This window comes from Lepidochelys olivacea (assembly GCF_965140295.1).
Source record: "Lepidochelys olivacea isolate rLepOli2 genome assembly, chromosome: 20".
NCBI classification, from domain to species: Eukaryota; Metazoa; Chordata; order Testudines; family Cheloniidae; genus Lepidochelys; species Lepidochelys olivacea.
The window spans coordinates 5,454,079-5,470,851 of NC_140430.1; the positions used below are offsets into that span (position 1 = coordinate 5,454,079).

The following is a 16,773-nucleotide window of genomic DNA, read 5'->3' on the forward strand; positions in this document are numbered from 1 at the left end:
AGGCCAGCCCAGGCAGTGTGGGGGAAGCTGAGGGGGGGAAGCCAGAGCCAGTGGGGGGCGGAGGAGGCTGAGGAGGGAGGCCAGCCCAGCCAGGGAGGGGGGAGGCCAGGGGAGGAGGCCAGCCTAGGCAGTGTGGGGGAGGCTGAGGGGGGAAGCCAGCCCAGCCCAGCCCAGCCAGTGCGGGGGGGAGGCTGAGGAGGGAGGCCAGCCCAGCCAGGGAGGGGAGGAGGCCAGCCCAGGTAGTGGAGGGAGAAGCCTGGGGGGACCTGGGGTGGTCCAGGGAGTAGAGTAGGGAAGGCTGGTGAGACCCAGGTTAGAGCGGAATAGGAGGAGCCAGGTCAGCCCAGCCAGTGGATAGGGGAGGTGTGAGGGGGAGGCCGGGACAGCCCAGGTAACAGAGGGGAGAGGCTGCTCTAGGAGCAGGCCGGGCCAGCCCAGGCAGCAGAGGGTGGGGGGAGGGGGGTTAAGGGAAGGCCAGGGAGCGGGGAGGCCAGGCCAGGCCAGGCCAGGCCAGGCAGCAGAGGGAGGGGCTGGGAGGATAGGATGGCTCCGCTGGGCTTGGCCTTGCTTAGGCTGTGGACAGGGTAGGCTGGGGGGAGGGAGGGAAGGCCCAGGCAGCAGAGGGGGGGGAAGGGAAGGCCAGGGAGGGGGGAGGACAGGCCAGCCCAGGCAGCAGAGAGGGGGGAAGGGAAGGCCAGGGAGGGGGGAGGACAGGCCAGCCCAGGAAGCTGGGCGGGGGAAGGGAAGGCTAGGGAGGGGGAGGCTGGGCCAGCCCAGGCAGGGGGGAGGGGAAGGGAAGGCCAGGCAGGGGGGAGGCCAGGCCAGGCCAGGCAGCAGAGGGAGGGGCTGAAAGGGGAGGATGGCTCCACTCGGCTTGGCCTTGCTTAGGCTGTGGAGAGGGGAGGCTGGGTGGGGGGGAGAGGGAAGGGAAGGCCCAGGCAGCGGGGCGGGGGAAGGGAAGGCCAGGGAGTGGGGAGGCCGGGCCAGCCCAGGCAGGAGAGTGGGGGAAGGGAAGACCAGGGAGGGGGGAGGCCGGGCCAGCCCAGGCAGGAGGGGGGGGAAGGGAAGACCAGGGAGGGGGGAGGCCGGGCCAGCCCAGGCAGGAGGGGGGGAAGGGAAGGCCAGGGAGGGGGGAGGCCGGGCCAGCCCAGGCAGGAGACGGGGGAAGGGAAGACCAGGGAGGGGGGAGGCCGGGCCAGCCCAGGCAGGAGACGGGGGAAGGGAAGACCAGGGAGGGGGGAGACCGGGCCAGCCCAGGCAGGAGGGGGGGAAGGGAAGGCCAGGGAGGGGGGAGGCCGGGCCAGCCCAGGCAGGAGACGGGGGAAGGGAAGACCAGGGAGGGGGGAGACCGGGCCAGCCCAGGCAGGAGGGGGGGAAGGGAAGGCCAGGGAGGGGGGAGGCCGGGCCAGCCCAGGCAGCAGAGGGGGCAAGGGAAGGCCAGGGAGGGGGGAGGCCAGGCCAACCCAGGCAGGAGAGGAGGGTGAGGGTGGGGGGGAGCTGGGTGAAGGCGGGTCTTATTTTTGCTGAGAGGCATCTGAGATTGAAAGGAAATGGAGACTTTCAAGCCACAGGAATGTATCACTGTGCCCTACCCGAGGGTGGGGGTGGGGGTGAGATGGAGTTGTGCGGGCAGCTTGTGTGTGGGGGGCCGGTTGGCACAAGGGGCTGTGTAAATGCATCCCGGGTGTCAAGGCTTTGCCACCCACAGCCCCTGTTGCCCACGAGCAGTGGGGAGGGTGTGTATGGAAACAAAACCACTGCCTGTGGGTGGGTGCCCGGGTGTATGTGAGACTGTGTGAGCATGACAGTGTGAGCAAGACTGTGAGACTTGGTGTGACACTGTGAGAGTGTTTCAGAGTAGCAGCCGTGTTAGTCTGTCTCCGCAAAAAGAACAGGAGGACTTGGGGCACCTTAGAGACTAACCAATTTATCTGAGCATCAGCTTCCGTGAGCTACAGCTCACCTCATCGGGTGCAACTGTGCGAGTGTGCAGCTGTGTGCGTGACAGTGTGAGAGAGATGGTGTGTGCATGGTCCAGAGACTGTGTGTGTGAGATTGTGAGACAGCGTGACACTGGGTGAGCCGGCACATCTGAGACTGCGTGACACTGAGACTGTTTGCATGTCACGCTGTGACACGGTGTGTGACCCTGAGACACTGCACCTGTGAGACTGCGGGGCTGTGTGTGCGTATGAGGCTGTGTGCACGCGTGACACTGACACCAAAACTGCGTGTGACAAACTGAGGCTGCGTGTGACACTGACACTATGTCTGAGACTGCGAAACACTTTGTGTGTCAGACTGAGTGTGTAACTGTGTGTGTGTGAGACTGACTGTATGTGTGTGAGAGAGAGAGAGACGGGGGGGGGAGGCCTGGGGGCAGCTTGTGCACGTGTGTGTGTCCGAAAGCCCGTGTGTGTGTGTAGGTGTGCCCTCCTCTTGCTAGCCACGCCCACTCTGTCCCAAGCCCCACCCCCAGCCAAAGGCGTTTGCTTTTCCAATAGGTACCCAGCACTAGCCGCTGGGGCTCACCCGAGGCGCGTCCCGCGCAGCACCATTAGCCAGTGCCGGGCTCTTTTGGGGAGGTCCCAGTTGATCCTTCGCCCCCCCCCCCCCGCCGAAGTGTGGCTCTCGCCCCCTGTGGTGTTGTGGGGGAGGGGGCGCAGCAGGGATTCCCTCCCCCCACCCCCGCTCAACCCCCAAATCACCCCCCTCCCCGCCGCGATGTACGACTGCATGGAGGCGTTCGCCGTCGCTCCGCGGCAGCTCTTCGATGTCACCAACCAAGGCTCCTGCATGCTGCGCAAGGCGAGCATCAGCCCCTGCTTCGGGGCGCTGGATCCCTTCGGCTGGCCCCAGCCGGCCAGCCTGCAATGTAGGTGGACCCCGGTCCCTCCCTGGGGAAGGGAGGGGTTGGTGGGGTGGGCCGCGGCTTGACTGATGTGGGGCCGTGGGTGGGTTGCCACGCGTGGGGCTGGGCCGTGGGTGGGTGTTTCCGTGGGGAGGGGCGCACGCCCGTGGCTGAGCGCTTCGGTGCGCCAGTGTGGCCGGGCTGCCCGGGGGATGGGGCGCGGGGTTTATACATGTGCGGCGGGGGGGGAGGGTTGTTACGCGAGTGGGCGGGGGGGGGGAAGCAGAGAACCCACTTCGCGCCCGCGGTCTAGCCCCGGCTCTTCGCTTCGCTCGTTTCCTGCTTTAGAACTTCACGCCGGGGGGGGGGGAAGTTTGGTGAGAAGCGTTTTTGGAGAGGGGTTGGGGGGGGCCCGTGGGTCCCCCCCCCCGTCATCCTCCATCCATGGCCTCTCTCCGCTTTACCCTGCTGATGGGGTGGGGTGCAGTGCGGGGGACAAAGTGGCTCGGTTCCAGGAGCCCCGGGGTCCCCTGCCTTGTTTGGCTGGGGTGGGGGGGCGCGTGTCCCTTTCCAGTCCCCCTTTGTCTTCAGCGCGTTAATGAAAAGCCCCGGAGGGCAGGAAAATGAGGACCAGATGAGGGTGCGCTTTGAAGCCAATCCCAGGGGACCTCGAGCAGGGGGTGGGGGTGTGAATGGGGGGCGGGGAGCAGGGCAAGAGGGGTCATTTCTTCCATCCTTACTAGCCAGAGCCAGGGAATTTTTTGTTTCTTTCTTTTAAATATGGAAATTTGGCGGCGATCCACTGAGCCGTGCAAACAGGATGAGGGATTGGAGAAGTGCTGGGAGAGGAGCCCTGTGGCCGGAGGTATAGGGGGCACAGCATTGCGTCTTGCACCCCACCTGTAACCCCCCCGGCAGGGCCAGGAGCAGGGAAGGGGAGTGGAACTAGTAAATGGAGCCGGGGGGCAGCGGGGGGGAGGAATCTTCCATCCCCAGGACCCCGGGCTGCTCTCAGCCCACAGGCTCCCTTTGAGTGGCGGCCAAATCTCTCCGCCTTTGGCAGCCACCACTACTGTTTACAAGTTGAGGAACAGGCTGTTTTCAGCAGCCGGTTGTAGGGCAGGGCGAGCGCCCGTCTGCAGCCCCGGGCACCTAGCAGGGCAGAGATGGGCATAGGGATGGTGTGGGGCACCCCCCCCCCAAGTAAATCTGACCGTTTCTCTGTTCCATCTCAGCCCCCCCACCTTCCAATGGTTTCATTTCAGAGCCAGCCCCACCCCGCTCTGCCAAGCTTTTTCCTGCCAAGGCTGCCCCTCTCTCGCTAACTCCTCGCTCCAAAATGTGGCACGTAACCCTTCCTTAGCACCCTGGGCCTGGGAAGCAGGTCGAGGCCTGGCCGAATCCCTAACACGCCACCCCCGCAAAGTTCCCATCCAGATGAGTTTTTTTTAGACTAGGAATCCATTGCAAAGCCAGGACCTGTCTAGCATTCAGAGCCAGGTGGTAAAGACACCCCAAAACACTGTGGGGGGATTGGGGCCCCCATGTGTGTGCCTGGGGGGAGGAGGGTGACTGCTTTTCCTTTCTCTCCTTCATTTGCTCCCAGCTCCCAGTCTACGGTACCCATCCCCCTGGAGTTTTTAGCTTGGGCGGGACCCCACCTCTCCCAGGTGTAGTGGGGATGCTGATTAACCTGCTCCCAGCTTGGGGTCTCCTCCCCACTCTATGGCAGGAGGGTGGGAAATGACCCAGCAGTCCCTGCTCCCAGGAGCCATGCTGGGGGACAGCTGCATACAGATGTGCCTGAATGGTTCTGTCCAGACCTGGTGCAGAGTGCCCCAGAGAACAACCAGGGCTGAGTGCTCACCCAGTGCCCACCCAGCCGGGAGAGCCAGTTCTCTTCTTGTTACCTCAGCCATCTGCTTTCACCACGGTGGGAATCAGGGATCGGGGTCCAGGGATCGGGGTCCGGTGGAACATGCATGTTCCTGTGGTTGTTTAGAATAGTAGCAGCTAGACGCCTCAGCTGAAATCAGGGGCCCTTTGTGCCAGGTGCTGCAGCAGAGCCAATCCCTGCCCCAAAGAGCTCATTGACGTCTGCATAGATGAAGGGAAACTGAGGCAAAGGGTCTTGCCCCGGGTCAGTGGCAGAGCTGGGAATAGAACCCAGGTCTCCGCATCCTGGGTGTAATGAGTCGCTCCTTGGCACTGGCTGTGTGTGACACCTAAAATGTTCTCCTCATTTGCCTGGAATGAGTGCCCCCCCTTGCGTTAACACCGCTCCCTGTACCCCAGCGACCTCTCTGCCCCTCGGTTCCAGCTGGCAACCCAATGTCAGAATCCCCCCTCTCCTTGCCCCAGCCCCAGCCCCAGCTGACCCCCAGGTAGTTTGGAGAAGCAGCGCTGGACTGGCCCACCCAACCGAACTGTTCTTTGCTCGCCCCTCCCTTTCCTGAGTGAGGACACACCTCTGTCTGTCCTCATCTCTGGGCTGGCAACTCCTCTGGCTCAGGGCCTAGCTGCTAATCTCCCCCAGTGGAGCCAGGCCAACCGGGTTGTCCCCACCTTGGGGCTGGCTCCTCTGCTGTCATCCCCACTGGGAAGGAGGGGCTTGTGGTGCTGCCAGATCAGAAATCCCACTCTGCCTGGCTGCCAATCACCCTACAAGGGGCATAGCAGGGGGAATCAGGCTGGGTAGAGGGGTGGCCCCTGCTCTGTGCACACTGGGGGAGCTGGGGCCAACCTCACCCCTCAGGCAGCAGGGTACACAAGGCTCATGGGTGCAGGTCTTACATCAGCGTGGCCTCACTGAGATGAGTGACCAGGCCCCAGGACCCCTATCCAGACCCTAGGTGGAAGAGTCCTATTTTGATTTCCCTGCCTTCCCGCCCCTATCCCCTCCCCACCTTGGCAGCAGTCTTCCTGAGGGCAACTTATGGGGTAGTTCTCTTCAACCCCCCTGTTCCACTGAGCCAGATGTCCTGGAAACCACAGTGAGCGAGGTCACCAGGGTGGCCCCGGAGCGGCTGTTGTCAAAGGGAGTAGGAGGGAATTTGGGGCTGGGCTGGCAAAAGCAGTGGCTACTAAGCTTCCCAGCCTGGTAGCCTGTGGCACCTCCCGGGCAGGGAAGAGCTGCTGTAGTGATTGATCAGGGACGTGGATGTGGGTGAGTGTGTGTCTCCTAGACAGCAGAGGAGCATGCATTTGTTTGTGTGTGTTGGTTTGCATGGGTGTGTCTGGGCATGGGGTGGAGGTGCGGTTCTGGGTGAGCCGGGAGCCCTGCCCCCGGCTGGGCTGTGTGTCTTTGCTTGAGGCTGCAGGCATGTGTGGGTGTTTGGCTGTGGTGTGTGTCTCAGTGTGCGGGGGAGAGGGGGGCCGTGTGTGGATTACTCCCTTTGTAAAGTGTCAGGAATGCAGTTACTGAGACAAATGGCTTATATAGCGACCCAGCTGCAAACATTTTACGGCCGGTTATAAATGGCCTGTTTGAAGCTGTGCGAGGCGAGGGCAGGAATTTCCTCAATTTCAGCAATTTAGGCTTTAAAAAACAAAAAACAAAAAAAAACCCCCCAACCTCCACCAAACTTCCTGCCCCAGGTCAGGCAGCGGGAGAACTGGGAGTAGGAACCTTGGCTGGGCCCAGCAAGAGCAAGTGGGCTGGGCCATCAGCACCAGGCTTGCGGGAGAGCTGACCCCATGACAGCTCCCTCAGGAGGCTGCCCAGGGACTTTGTATTAAAGGGTTCAATAGGGCCGTGGATTGCCGCTGATCCTGGCATGGTCCTGGCAGATACCAGTCAAGAGCTTTGCAGCCTCCTGTGAGCATGGGGTGTCCTGGCTGCCAGGTAGAGCTGTGGGACCACAAATGAGCCCAGATAAGATAACTGGTCCCCGGTGGTGTGTGCCCCTAAATGTTCTCTTGCTGGAGGGCGAGACTGCCCCTGCCCTTCTGCCTGCCATGCCTCCAGCTAGTCCAGGAGCGGGGCAAGCAAGGTGGGTTGGTGTCCTGTGGAAGACGAGCTTTGCAGGGGGATTCACAGCCCAGAGCCGCACACGCAAGGCCCCTGGCTACCAACACCATCATAGCGACTGGCATTAAGCAGCCCTGCTGGTGGGCAGAGAGGCCAAGGCCTGAACAGGCCGGCCTGGGGCAGCCCAAATTCCCATCTGACCCTCCGGGATGGCCCCCAAAGGATTCCCCCAACAACTGAGAACCGAATGCCCCACACCCCAGGAGCCGTGGGGCGGAGTGGGCTATGACCCCTTCCAGTGTGCTCCTCCAAGTCTCTGGGGGCATTTGGCTCTTTGGAGACTCAAGGGGTGAGGATGCTGGGGCTAGCGCCTGTTGGTGCAAGGGGTGAGAGACGCAGGGCGGGTGCCGCGCAAGTGGGGTGGCTGGAAAAGCCATGGGCGGCGGGGGCTGCTAAGTAGTGGGGGGATCCTATGGGGTGAGTCACTGGCTGCTCCTCCTAGAGGGTTCAGAGCTGTGGAAGGTGGTGCTGGGATGGGAAAGCAGTGCAGGGCTGAAGGAGGAGGGGATGCCAGGCAGCTGAGCCAGGTTGCAGCATGCGGGGAGGGGTAGCTACAAGGCTGAGCTGGGGTGAAGCAAAGGGGGAGCAGAGACAGGGCAGGGCCGAGCTGGGCACAGCACCTGCAGTCCTTCCCCCTCCAGCCCACCCTGGCCAGCTGGGGCCTACGTCGGCTGCAGAGCTCAGCCCCAGTTAGCTCGGCAGCTGCCTCTTCTGTGCTGAACGTTTCCTGCCGGTGGCTTGGCTCCCCTGCCTACACCCTCCTGCTGGTGCCCGCTCTGACGCGGGCATGTGGCAGCGGGCAGGATGCAATTGGCTAGCGAGGGACCCTGCCCTGGGGTGACGCCACCCCCGGCCCCTCTCTGATTGGCTACTGGGCGGGTGGTGGAGGGGCACCTGCTGCACGGAGAGGAAATGACCCAGCATTATAGGAACAGGCTGGCAGCGGGGCCATGGCAGCGGGGCCATGGCAGCAGGGCGTGGGGGGGAGGAGGGGAGTACCGTGCGTCAGGTGCCCACGTGGCTTTGGCAGAGAGACGATTGCAAGCCTGAGCTGGTGCCTGGGGAAGGAGATTGAATCACGGGAGCCCGTCGGCGCCTCCCCGGGCAGCCCCGTGTAAAACAGCCTGGGGCCGCAGCAGCTGTGGCTGCCTCTGAGTGCTATGCCCCAGGATGCGCGGGGCCTGGGCCCTTCCTGGCTCCCGGCACTGGGTCTGCAGGTGGGGCTGTCAGATTGCCAGGGAATGGGGTGACAGGCTCCACGGATCTGTCCCTCCGTCTGCGTGTCCCTCCATCCCACACGCATCCCCAGGGGAGTGGAGTGCCCAGCATTCTCCCTCTGGGGTTGAGGATTTAGGGGTGCAGGTGGGGTGGTTCAATCCACCCCTTCCCCAAAGTAACACCCCCACCCCAGGGCTCCTGGGAGGGTTGGCGTGTTGTGTACAGAAGCTATTAGGAAGGGATTAAGTTAGGGTTGTAATGTGATTCTCTCCAGGAAATGACAGGCCCGATAGCTGGTGGCCTCAGCGGGCCAGGAGCCTGTCCCAGCCTCTTGTAAAGTTACCAGCAGGCTCCAGATCTGATAAGAAGCCAGGAGCTGGGCCCCTTTTTCTCTCTCACCCAATGGATGGGGAGGAAGCGCTGGGATGGGGGTTGGGGAAGGGCAGGGGCAGGAGGGGAGGAAAGCTGATGGGGGGGGGCAGGGGGGAGAGAAATGTTGCATTCAGCCCTGGATCCTGGGGCCAAAGGGATGGACATGCAATGAGGGGAGAGAGAGGGAGCTGGATGTGTGGGGTAGGCGGAGGTGGGTGAATGCCAAGGGGCAGAGGGATGCGTTACAGGGGGTGGGATTAGGAAAAGTGGAAAAACATTGTGGCAGGAGGACCAATCCAGCCAGAGAGCGACTCTCCCCCAGGGGAAAGGCTAGGAGCCCCATTGCACTGGGGCCAGGAGCTGGATGGATCTGACAGGCACGTTGTCCCTCCAGGGGAAGGGCCAGGAGCCCAGGTGCTTTAGGTCAAAGCGATGTAGTAGGGACCCACCCTGCCCTGGCTGGGAGGGCTGCACTAGACACCACCAAGGGGCTCTTCTCTGCTCCTAGATCCCAAAGTCCTTACTCCCCGCTAAGGGGAAACAAAGCCCCTGGCAGTGTTAGGTCAGTTACAGATACAGACCTTGGGTCTTGGCCACCTGCTCTCTAGGAGGAGAGTACAGCAGGAGTGATTCAGGGCACTAGGATTCCATTCCCAGCTCTGCCACTGACCTTGGTCAAGTCTCTGTGCCTCAGTTTCCACCCTCTGTCTAGACTGTCAACTCTTTGGGGGCAGGGGTCGGCTCTCACTCTGTAGGGTGAGGAGGTGCAATTGAGAGAGTGCTGTCTGGGTGCCCATGCCATCGCTGAGCCCCTTGCAGTGCCAGGGGCAGAGACCAGAGAGGGCCCCAGAGCTGAGCCTGTGTGTGGGGAGAGAGGTTGAAATATAATGGGGTGTATGAGACAGGATTGCCCCCCTCCATGTAATGGGAGCTGGTGGGGTGTAGCGGGCACCTCTCTGCCATCCACACTGTTGCTTGGGCCAAATCCAGGGCTGGCACTTTGATCATCCAGAGCAGCAGAATAAACAGCTTTTAAACTGTTTCACAAAGGAGGTCAGTGTATTATCCCCATTGTATAGCTGTGGAAACCGAGGCACAGGGAAGTGACTTACTCAAGGTCACACAGCAGAGCTGGGACTAGAACCCAGGTCTAGCCTGAGTCCCAGTCTAAGGCCATAGCCATTAGGCAGCACTGCCTCTGCTTTACCCCCATGGTTTTGCCCCACCTAAGCCTTTGCCTGGATCTGGTTTTGCATCTGACAGTTAGGCTGGTTGGCAGAGCTCTGAGCTCCACCAGAACCACCATGAACACTCCCCTGGCCTTTCCCCTCTTGGCTCAGTGAGCGCAGACATTGGGAGGCAGGGCTCCTGGGTTCCCTCCCCAGCTCTGGGAGGAGTGATATCTAGTGGATAGAGCAGGGGAAGGGAGTCAGGCCTCCTGGATTCTCTTCCCGGTTGCTCCAGGAATTAGCCATGTGATCTTAAGCCAGTCAGTTCCCCGCGCTGTGCCTCAGTTTCCTCGTGTACGAAACCCCCGCTCTGCCTCCCGGAAGCTTAATTAACAAGTGTCCGCGGAACGCTTTCAGATCAAAGGGCAAAGGATCAGTGTTATTAATCACTCTGGCAGGTTGCTGCTCGCTGCACCTGCTGGCATGCGGCAGCCACCTGACGGGAATGCAAAGCCCTGCTCCACGCTTTGACTCCCTGACATTGCCTGGCCCTGCTTTAACCACCACCATGGTGTTTGAACAGCAACCAGTCCTTTTATCCAGCTGCTGCAGACACAGGAACGATCCTGGGGGGGATGAGAGCATCTTCCATCCTGTACCAGAGCGGTTTGGATTGAAAACACAGAGGCAGATGCCCCAGTAGCAGCCAGCTTCGTGGCCCACATGCAGTTACACGCCACCGGGTGAAGGCAATGTCTCAGGGAGACCGTGGGGAGCCATGGAGCAGCCCAGGGCCAGCTCTGACCGGAACCCTTTGCTGGTGCAGCAGTATTGGAGAGGGGGTGATTTTTAATGGCATTTCTATGCCAGCCAAAGCCCCAGTGTAGACGTGACCTGGTGAAGACCTAGCCCAGGCTGGGAGCTAGCGAGCCAGAGGCCTGGTCTATGCTTGAACATTTGGTCGACCTAGCTAGCTACATCGCTCAGGACGGTGAAGAATTTCATGGTCTAAGTGCTGTAGTTCAATCAACCTAACAAAGTAGGAAGTGTCTACATCATGGGGGGAGGGATAGCTCAGTGGTTTGAGCATTGGCCTGCTAAATCCAGCGTTCTGAGTTCAATCCTTGAGGGGCCATTTAGGGATCTGGGCCAAAAATTGGGGATTGGTCCTGCTTTGAGCAGGGGGTTGGATTAGATGACCTCCTGAGGTCCCTTCCAACCCTGACCTTCTGTGATTCTGTGTGCTTAAGTGGCCCATCGGCAGTGGCGTGGCTGTAGCAGCTGCCATGTAGACAGACCCAGAGACAACACCAGGATCCTATCTGCGTCCAGCCGCCTCAGTACAAAATCCTCTTTATACTCCTCACAGCAGAGTCCCATCTAGGACTGATGCCCTAAAAGGTATCCAGGATCCAGGCAGATGCCCCTGGAATGGAGCACAAGTCACATTGTGGTCGCCATTACACCTCACTGGGCTGGGTCATTCATAAGCACATAAGAACAGCCATACTGGGCCAGAGCAATGGTCCATCTAGCCCAGTATCCACAGTGGCCAGAGCCAGATGCTTCAGAGGGACTGAACAGCACAGGACAGTATCAAGTGATCCATCTGTTGTCCAGTCCTAGCATCTGGCAAACAGGTATAGGGACACCCTGATCAAGGGATTTTGAGCCTGACCATCTTGGCTAATAGCCATTGATGGACCCATCCTCCATCCATGTAGCTAATTCTTTTTTGAACCCATTTATACTTTTGGCCTTTACAACATCCCCTGGCAATGAGTTCCACAGGTTAACTGTGCATTGTGTGAAGAAGTTCTTCCTTATGTTTTTCTGCAACCTGCTGCCTATTAACACAAAAAACAGGGATCAGCCAATAAAATTATGTGGAGGGGTAGATACCACTTCCTTATTCACTTTCTCCACACTGTTCATGATTTTATAGCCCATTATCACATCCCCCCTTAGTCATCTCTCTTCCAAGTTGAACAATCCAATTTTTTAAAATCTTTCCTCATATAGAAGCTGTTCCATCCCCCTAATCATTTTTGTTGGCCTGCTCTGTACTTTTCCCAATTCTAGTATACCTTTTTTGAGATGGGGTGATCAGCACTGCACACAGTATTCAAGATAAAAAGAAAAGGAGGACTTGTGGCACCTTAGAGACTAACCAATTTATTAGAGCATAAGCTTTCGTGAGCTACAGCTCACTTCATCAGATGCATATCATGGAAACTGCAGCAGACTTTAAATAAGTATTCAAGATGCGGGTGCACCAGGGATTTATATAGTGGCAATACGATATTTTCTCTATCCCTTTCCTAATGGTTCCTACCATTGTTGGCTTTTTTGGCTGCTGCTTCACATTGAGCCAATATTTTCAGAGAACTATCCATGAGGACTACCTGGTCTCTTTCTTAAGTGGTAACAGCTAATTTAATTCAGATCAGGATCCTTCTCCCCTCCAATAGCTGAAAGTCTCTAGGATACTGCTTCTGGGGGCTGAGGAGATGATAAAGGGTTGCTAAGAGTCTCCATAGAAATGCAAAGCTCTGTTGTCCATCCGGGAAGCAGGAGCCTAGCACCTTACGTTGGGCCTGGAAGCCCTAGAGGAGAGACACCGCTACTTGATTTTTGTTTATTCCCCATCAAGGAACGAACTGCTTGTCCACATGGGAAGTTATACTGATATCATCATCCTGGGATAAAGGGCTCTGGCTACCCCAGTTTAACCTCCTATGTGGACACTCTTAGGTCTGGTCTACCTTTGAACTGTAGATCGACCTAGCTACAGTGCCCACTATGAAAAACTTCACCCCCCGGAGCCTGTAGTTAAGTCAGCCTGGTCCCGGGGGGAAGATACAGCATGGGTGATGGGAGAATTCTTCTGTCGATCTAGCCACTGCAGCGCAGGGAGTTTAGGGTTGCCAATTTTGGTTGGATGTATTCCTGGAGGTTTCATCACATGACATAATCTTTAAATGAAAGATTCACCTTTAATTCCTGGAGACTCCGGGACAATCCTGGAGGTTTGGCAACCCTCCATCACTCAGGGAAGCGGGTTGCCTCCATCAACGGATGAACCCCTCCTGTTGATGTGGGAAGCATCAACGCTGTGGGGCTGCAGCAGCATCGCTGCAGCTGGGCCGCTGGACCGCCCGTAGTGTAGACGTAACCTTAGTCCAGAATAAGAGTGGCTTTTCTCTGACTCAGTTTAAATCACTTCCAAAGTGACATAAGCTATATCGGATGTTAGACTGGGATAACTATAGTGGTTTCAATTCCCCCCACGTGCCCCCATCCCTTAGCTTATCTCATAACTTCCCATGTTTTTGGTTTTGAACCTATTTAAGTTAAACCACAGTAAACTGCTCTTAATCTGAGACCTTGTCTACACAGGAAAGATACACCAGCTGTATCAAATCCGTCTATCTGGCTGGGTGGATGCCTGCTTGGTACACCGTGTTTGTACCCATATAACTGTGTTGGTTGGGGGGGCTGATTTTTCACGGATCGTGATACTGATATAAGCCCTCAGGTGGATGCAGTTATACTGGTATATATTCCCTTCCCATCTGGGAATGAGCTACACCGGCACAGATCCATTTGTACTGGGATAATTGTGCCAGCCCAGTAACTGTGTCTGTGTGTGGTTACACTGCTTTAACTAGATCGGTAAGGTTCAACCACTACAACTTCCTAGTGCGGATGGAGGCCAGGAGTGCCTCAGGGGTGGGGGGAGGGGGGTGCTAGACCAGGGTAGCTTTACCGGTGCCTTCAGTCATACTGAAAAAATCTCTTGTGTAGACAAAGCCTAAATCGGTTTCAATTCGCATCTTTTAATCTGATGCTGTTTTGCCCTGTAGACAAGGCCTTGGATTTGAAATTAACATAACAGCAACTGTATGGGCTCAGACTGCTGCTTGCAAGTCTTCTATCTATCTATCTATCTTCATATGCACCCAACTGTCTCTTTCTCCTCCCTCCACATACATACCTCTCTTCCCCTCCTGGACTTTTCCCCATTTATGTCAGCGGCAGCAGGATCGCTGGGGCTTTCTTTATAGACCAAAGTTGCCTTTGGTAAATAGCAATAAATAGCTGAAGGAAACGGCCCGCCCCCGCCAGCCAGCGTGGCGGGATGCGTGGTGCCGGCTGCAGGAAGAGATGCTCCTTTTCCAGCACCGCAAGGTATAACATACACACGGGTCAGAGCGAGTCTCCCAGCGTCTGGGCATTGCTTATTAAAATCTCCCCTGTGTCCTGCCCCTGAGATGAGGGGTCTTAATCCAAGGGCTTGGTGACCAGATCCCCGCTTGGGCAACCACTCCAATGAGAAGAGATTCTCCTGCACGGTCCCTCACTAAAACCATCACGCAGCACTGCTAACCGGCTGCTTTGTTCCTCCCCAGAGGCAGCTGCGTCTAAGGACTGCTCGTGTTTGTAATGGGTCCTCTGGGAGGAATGTCCTGTGGAATCAGTGATGGTCCCTGCTCCCCGCATTTGGGGGAAGGGGTGTCTTTGGATAAGTGGGTGTAGTTTTGACTCTATCTAATAACAAACACTGGCAGAGAACTTCACGTTAATCGTACTATACTTCGGGGATGTAGTGGTTTGCCTAGGATCACACCGAGAATCAGTGACAGCTGGAAATAGAGTGAGTCAGGACTCCTGGGTTCTTTAACCACCATACTGCCTCCGAGAGCTCAGACTAGAGCCTGGAAGTCTTTATTTCTTGGCCCCTGCTTTACTTAGAAGACGCACTTGCCTAGATTCACAAGCCCCAACTGTGTTCTCCATTGCCACACGCCTCACCCAAATCCAGGATTAGAACCCAGGAGTCCTGGAGCCCAGCCTTGGGCTCCACATACTAGGCCATGCTCTCCCCCAAGATCTTTGGTTAGAATCCAGGAGTCCACTAGGCCACACTCCGCACCCAAGCCCAGGATTAGAACCCAGCAGCCACCTGCTACTTCTCGGTGCTGTGAGTCTGGTGGACTGGGAGTCCCACAAGTAGTGGGGATCCTGCCCCCACATCTCTAGCCCCTGAGCTGGCAGCCCTATTCCACCTGCTTGGAGGTAGAGTGGTCCCCAGCAAGGGCTGGGAACACGTGTGGGTTTGTTCGTCCGGTGCTGAAAGGCACAGGGCAGAACATCAGATGGCTGGCGGTGCAGGGGGGATTTATGACCCGCCCGGCTCTTCCCCTCTCCTCTGCGGTGGGAGGCCCTGGGCACAGCATGAACTGTCCTGACACTGGATTTATTTCCTCCCCTCTGCTCCCACCTGTTGCAGGGCTCCGGGTTTATCTCTGCTAATGATGCTGGAGCCTTGTCAGCCTGGCTTCGGGGCTGCAGCCACAGGGCAGTTGGGGGCCCCTGGCTGTGGTTTGTGGGGTTTGAGCATCACCCTGATTTAGGAGGGCTCCCCCGAGCAACCAGTTGGAAAGATATTTCCCTCTCTCTCTCCATCACACTTTCTTTCTTTCTTTCTGCCTCACACGCACCCTCTCCCACCACTCTGCTGCTCCAGGCAGGAAGGAAGGAGGCTGTAAAATGCAATCAGGAGGCCAGGAATTTTGTGGCTCAGTTCTTGTTGATGAAATGGGTGAGCCCGGTTTTGCCAAGCCTGCTGAGGGAGGGGTTTATTTTGAGAGCAGTGTCTGGGGGGAAGTATCTGGGAGGAGCAGAGCTGTGTCGGGGGATGGTATTTTGGGGGGAACAGGTATGCAGGGGGTGGTACTGGGAGGTGATATCTGGGGGGAGCTGTGCCGGGGGACAGTATTTTGCGGGGACTGGTATGCAGGAGAGCGGTACTGAGGAGTGATATCCGGGAGGAGCAATATCCAGGGGAGCTGTGTCGGGGGGATGGTATTTTGGGGGGACCGGTATGCAGGGGGACAGTACTGGGGAAGGGATTAGGGAGCTCCTAGGCTGGATTTCCAGAAGGGTGCCCCCCTCCCTGGGGACCAGCCCTCTCTCTTGCCCACAGCCAGGCCTGGGTATCTCTGCCAGCTCTGATGGATCATGGGGCTGGGCAGACGAGGCTGATTCGGGATGGTTTGTGGGAATGGATTTGGGGGCAAGGACAGGATAGACTCATTGCCTCAGGGGGCCCCCTCAGAATCCAGCTGTGTCCCTGGGGGGTAAGGCCTTTCCCCAGCACCTTTCAGCAGGACCCTGTCACAGCACTGGGCCCCCTGCTTCCCAGAGACCTGCCTCCTGGTGCTGGTGTCCCAGCCAGAGGATGGGGGCCAGGGCAACACAACGAACGGTGGCTTTGAACCCACCCCTGGGGTGGGGGACCAGGCCTCCTCCACACACATGCCCCTTCAAGGGCTGGGGCCTGTAATGATCACTAGGAGCCCAGCCCCACGCCCAGCTCTTGCATGCTTATCAAGAGATGGCAGCTGGGGGCAGGAGGGCTCTGATCCATGGGTTGGTGACCCATGTCTGCAGCTTAACCTTGGACCCCCTGGAAGCCACATGGCCAGTGCAGTCCCAGCTCTCAGACCCCAGGCTCCATAGCAAGACCGGGGGAAGGGGCGGGGAAGGGGGGGCCTGACCCAGTCCTGCATGGGCCTCGGGCTGAGTGTGATGGGGTGGGATTGGTCCCTGGGGCAAGATCCAGTCCACATCGGATTTCCCCACTCCCTTTGCCCCCCATGTAGCTTGGGAACTGCTGTCTAACCCTACCCGGACCCCAAGGCACCTTCTCTCCAGCACTCTAATTCCTGGGGTCAGCTGAGCACTGTCCCTGCCCCAGGGGCCCGCGGGAGGCTTCTGGAATATTGCATGGGTTGGGTGTCTAGGCAGTTGGCTCCCATGGGTCAGATGCTGGTAAGGGAGGGGCCTTCCCTGTCCCATGGAGACAGATCTCTGGGGGATGGGGCTGCTGGTGGGGGAGAGGAAGCTCTAAAGGGGGTGAGCAGCCTATCCCGGCAGGGAGCAAGGGGCAGGAGTCCTGCAGCAGCCCTGAGATGTTCCTATAAAGTGGGTGATACATGCATGTAAGCACTCACCGGGAGCGTGCACACCCAGAATCAAATCAAGACGTGCTCACCGGGGACTGCGCCCCCAGAATTAAAGCCAAACATGCTCACCAGGGGCTGAGCATACACACGCAATCAAGCGCA

General features: G+C 58.3%; 1 protein-coding gene across 3 annotated transcripts in view; it reads left to right on the forward strand.

Annotated features, from left to right (window-relative positions):
- The window catches only part of RARG (retinoic acid receptor gamma), a 65,440-nt gene that overhangs the window by 32,530 nt on the left and 16,137 nt on the right, over positions 1 to 16,773 (forward strand). The window contains exon 1 of one of the 3 annotated variants that reach the window (XM_084610769.1): positions 2,689 to 2,875. The exons of the other annotated variants lie outside the window; for them this stretch is intronic. Coding sequence (XP_084466895.1) covers positions 2,725 to 2,875 — 151 coding nt within the window. The 5' untranslated portion in view covers positions 2,689 to 2,724. Of the gene's footprint in view, positions 1 to 2,688; positions 2,876 to 16,773 lie in introns of those variants that run through there. 3 annotated transcript variants of the gene reach the window in all.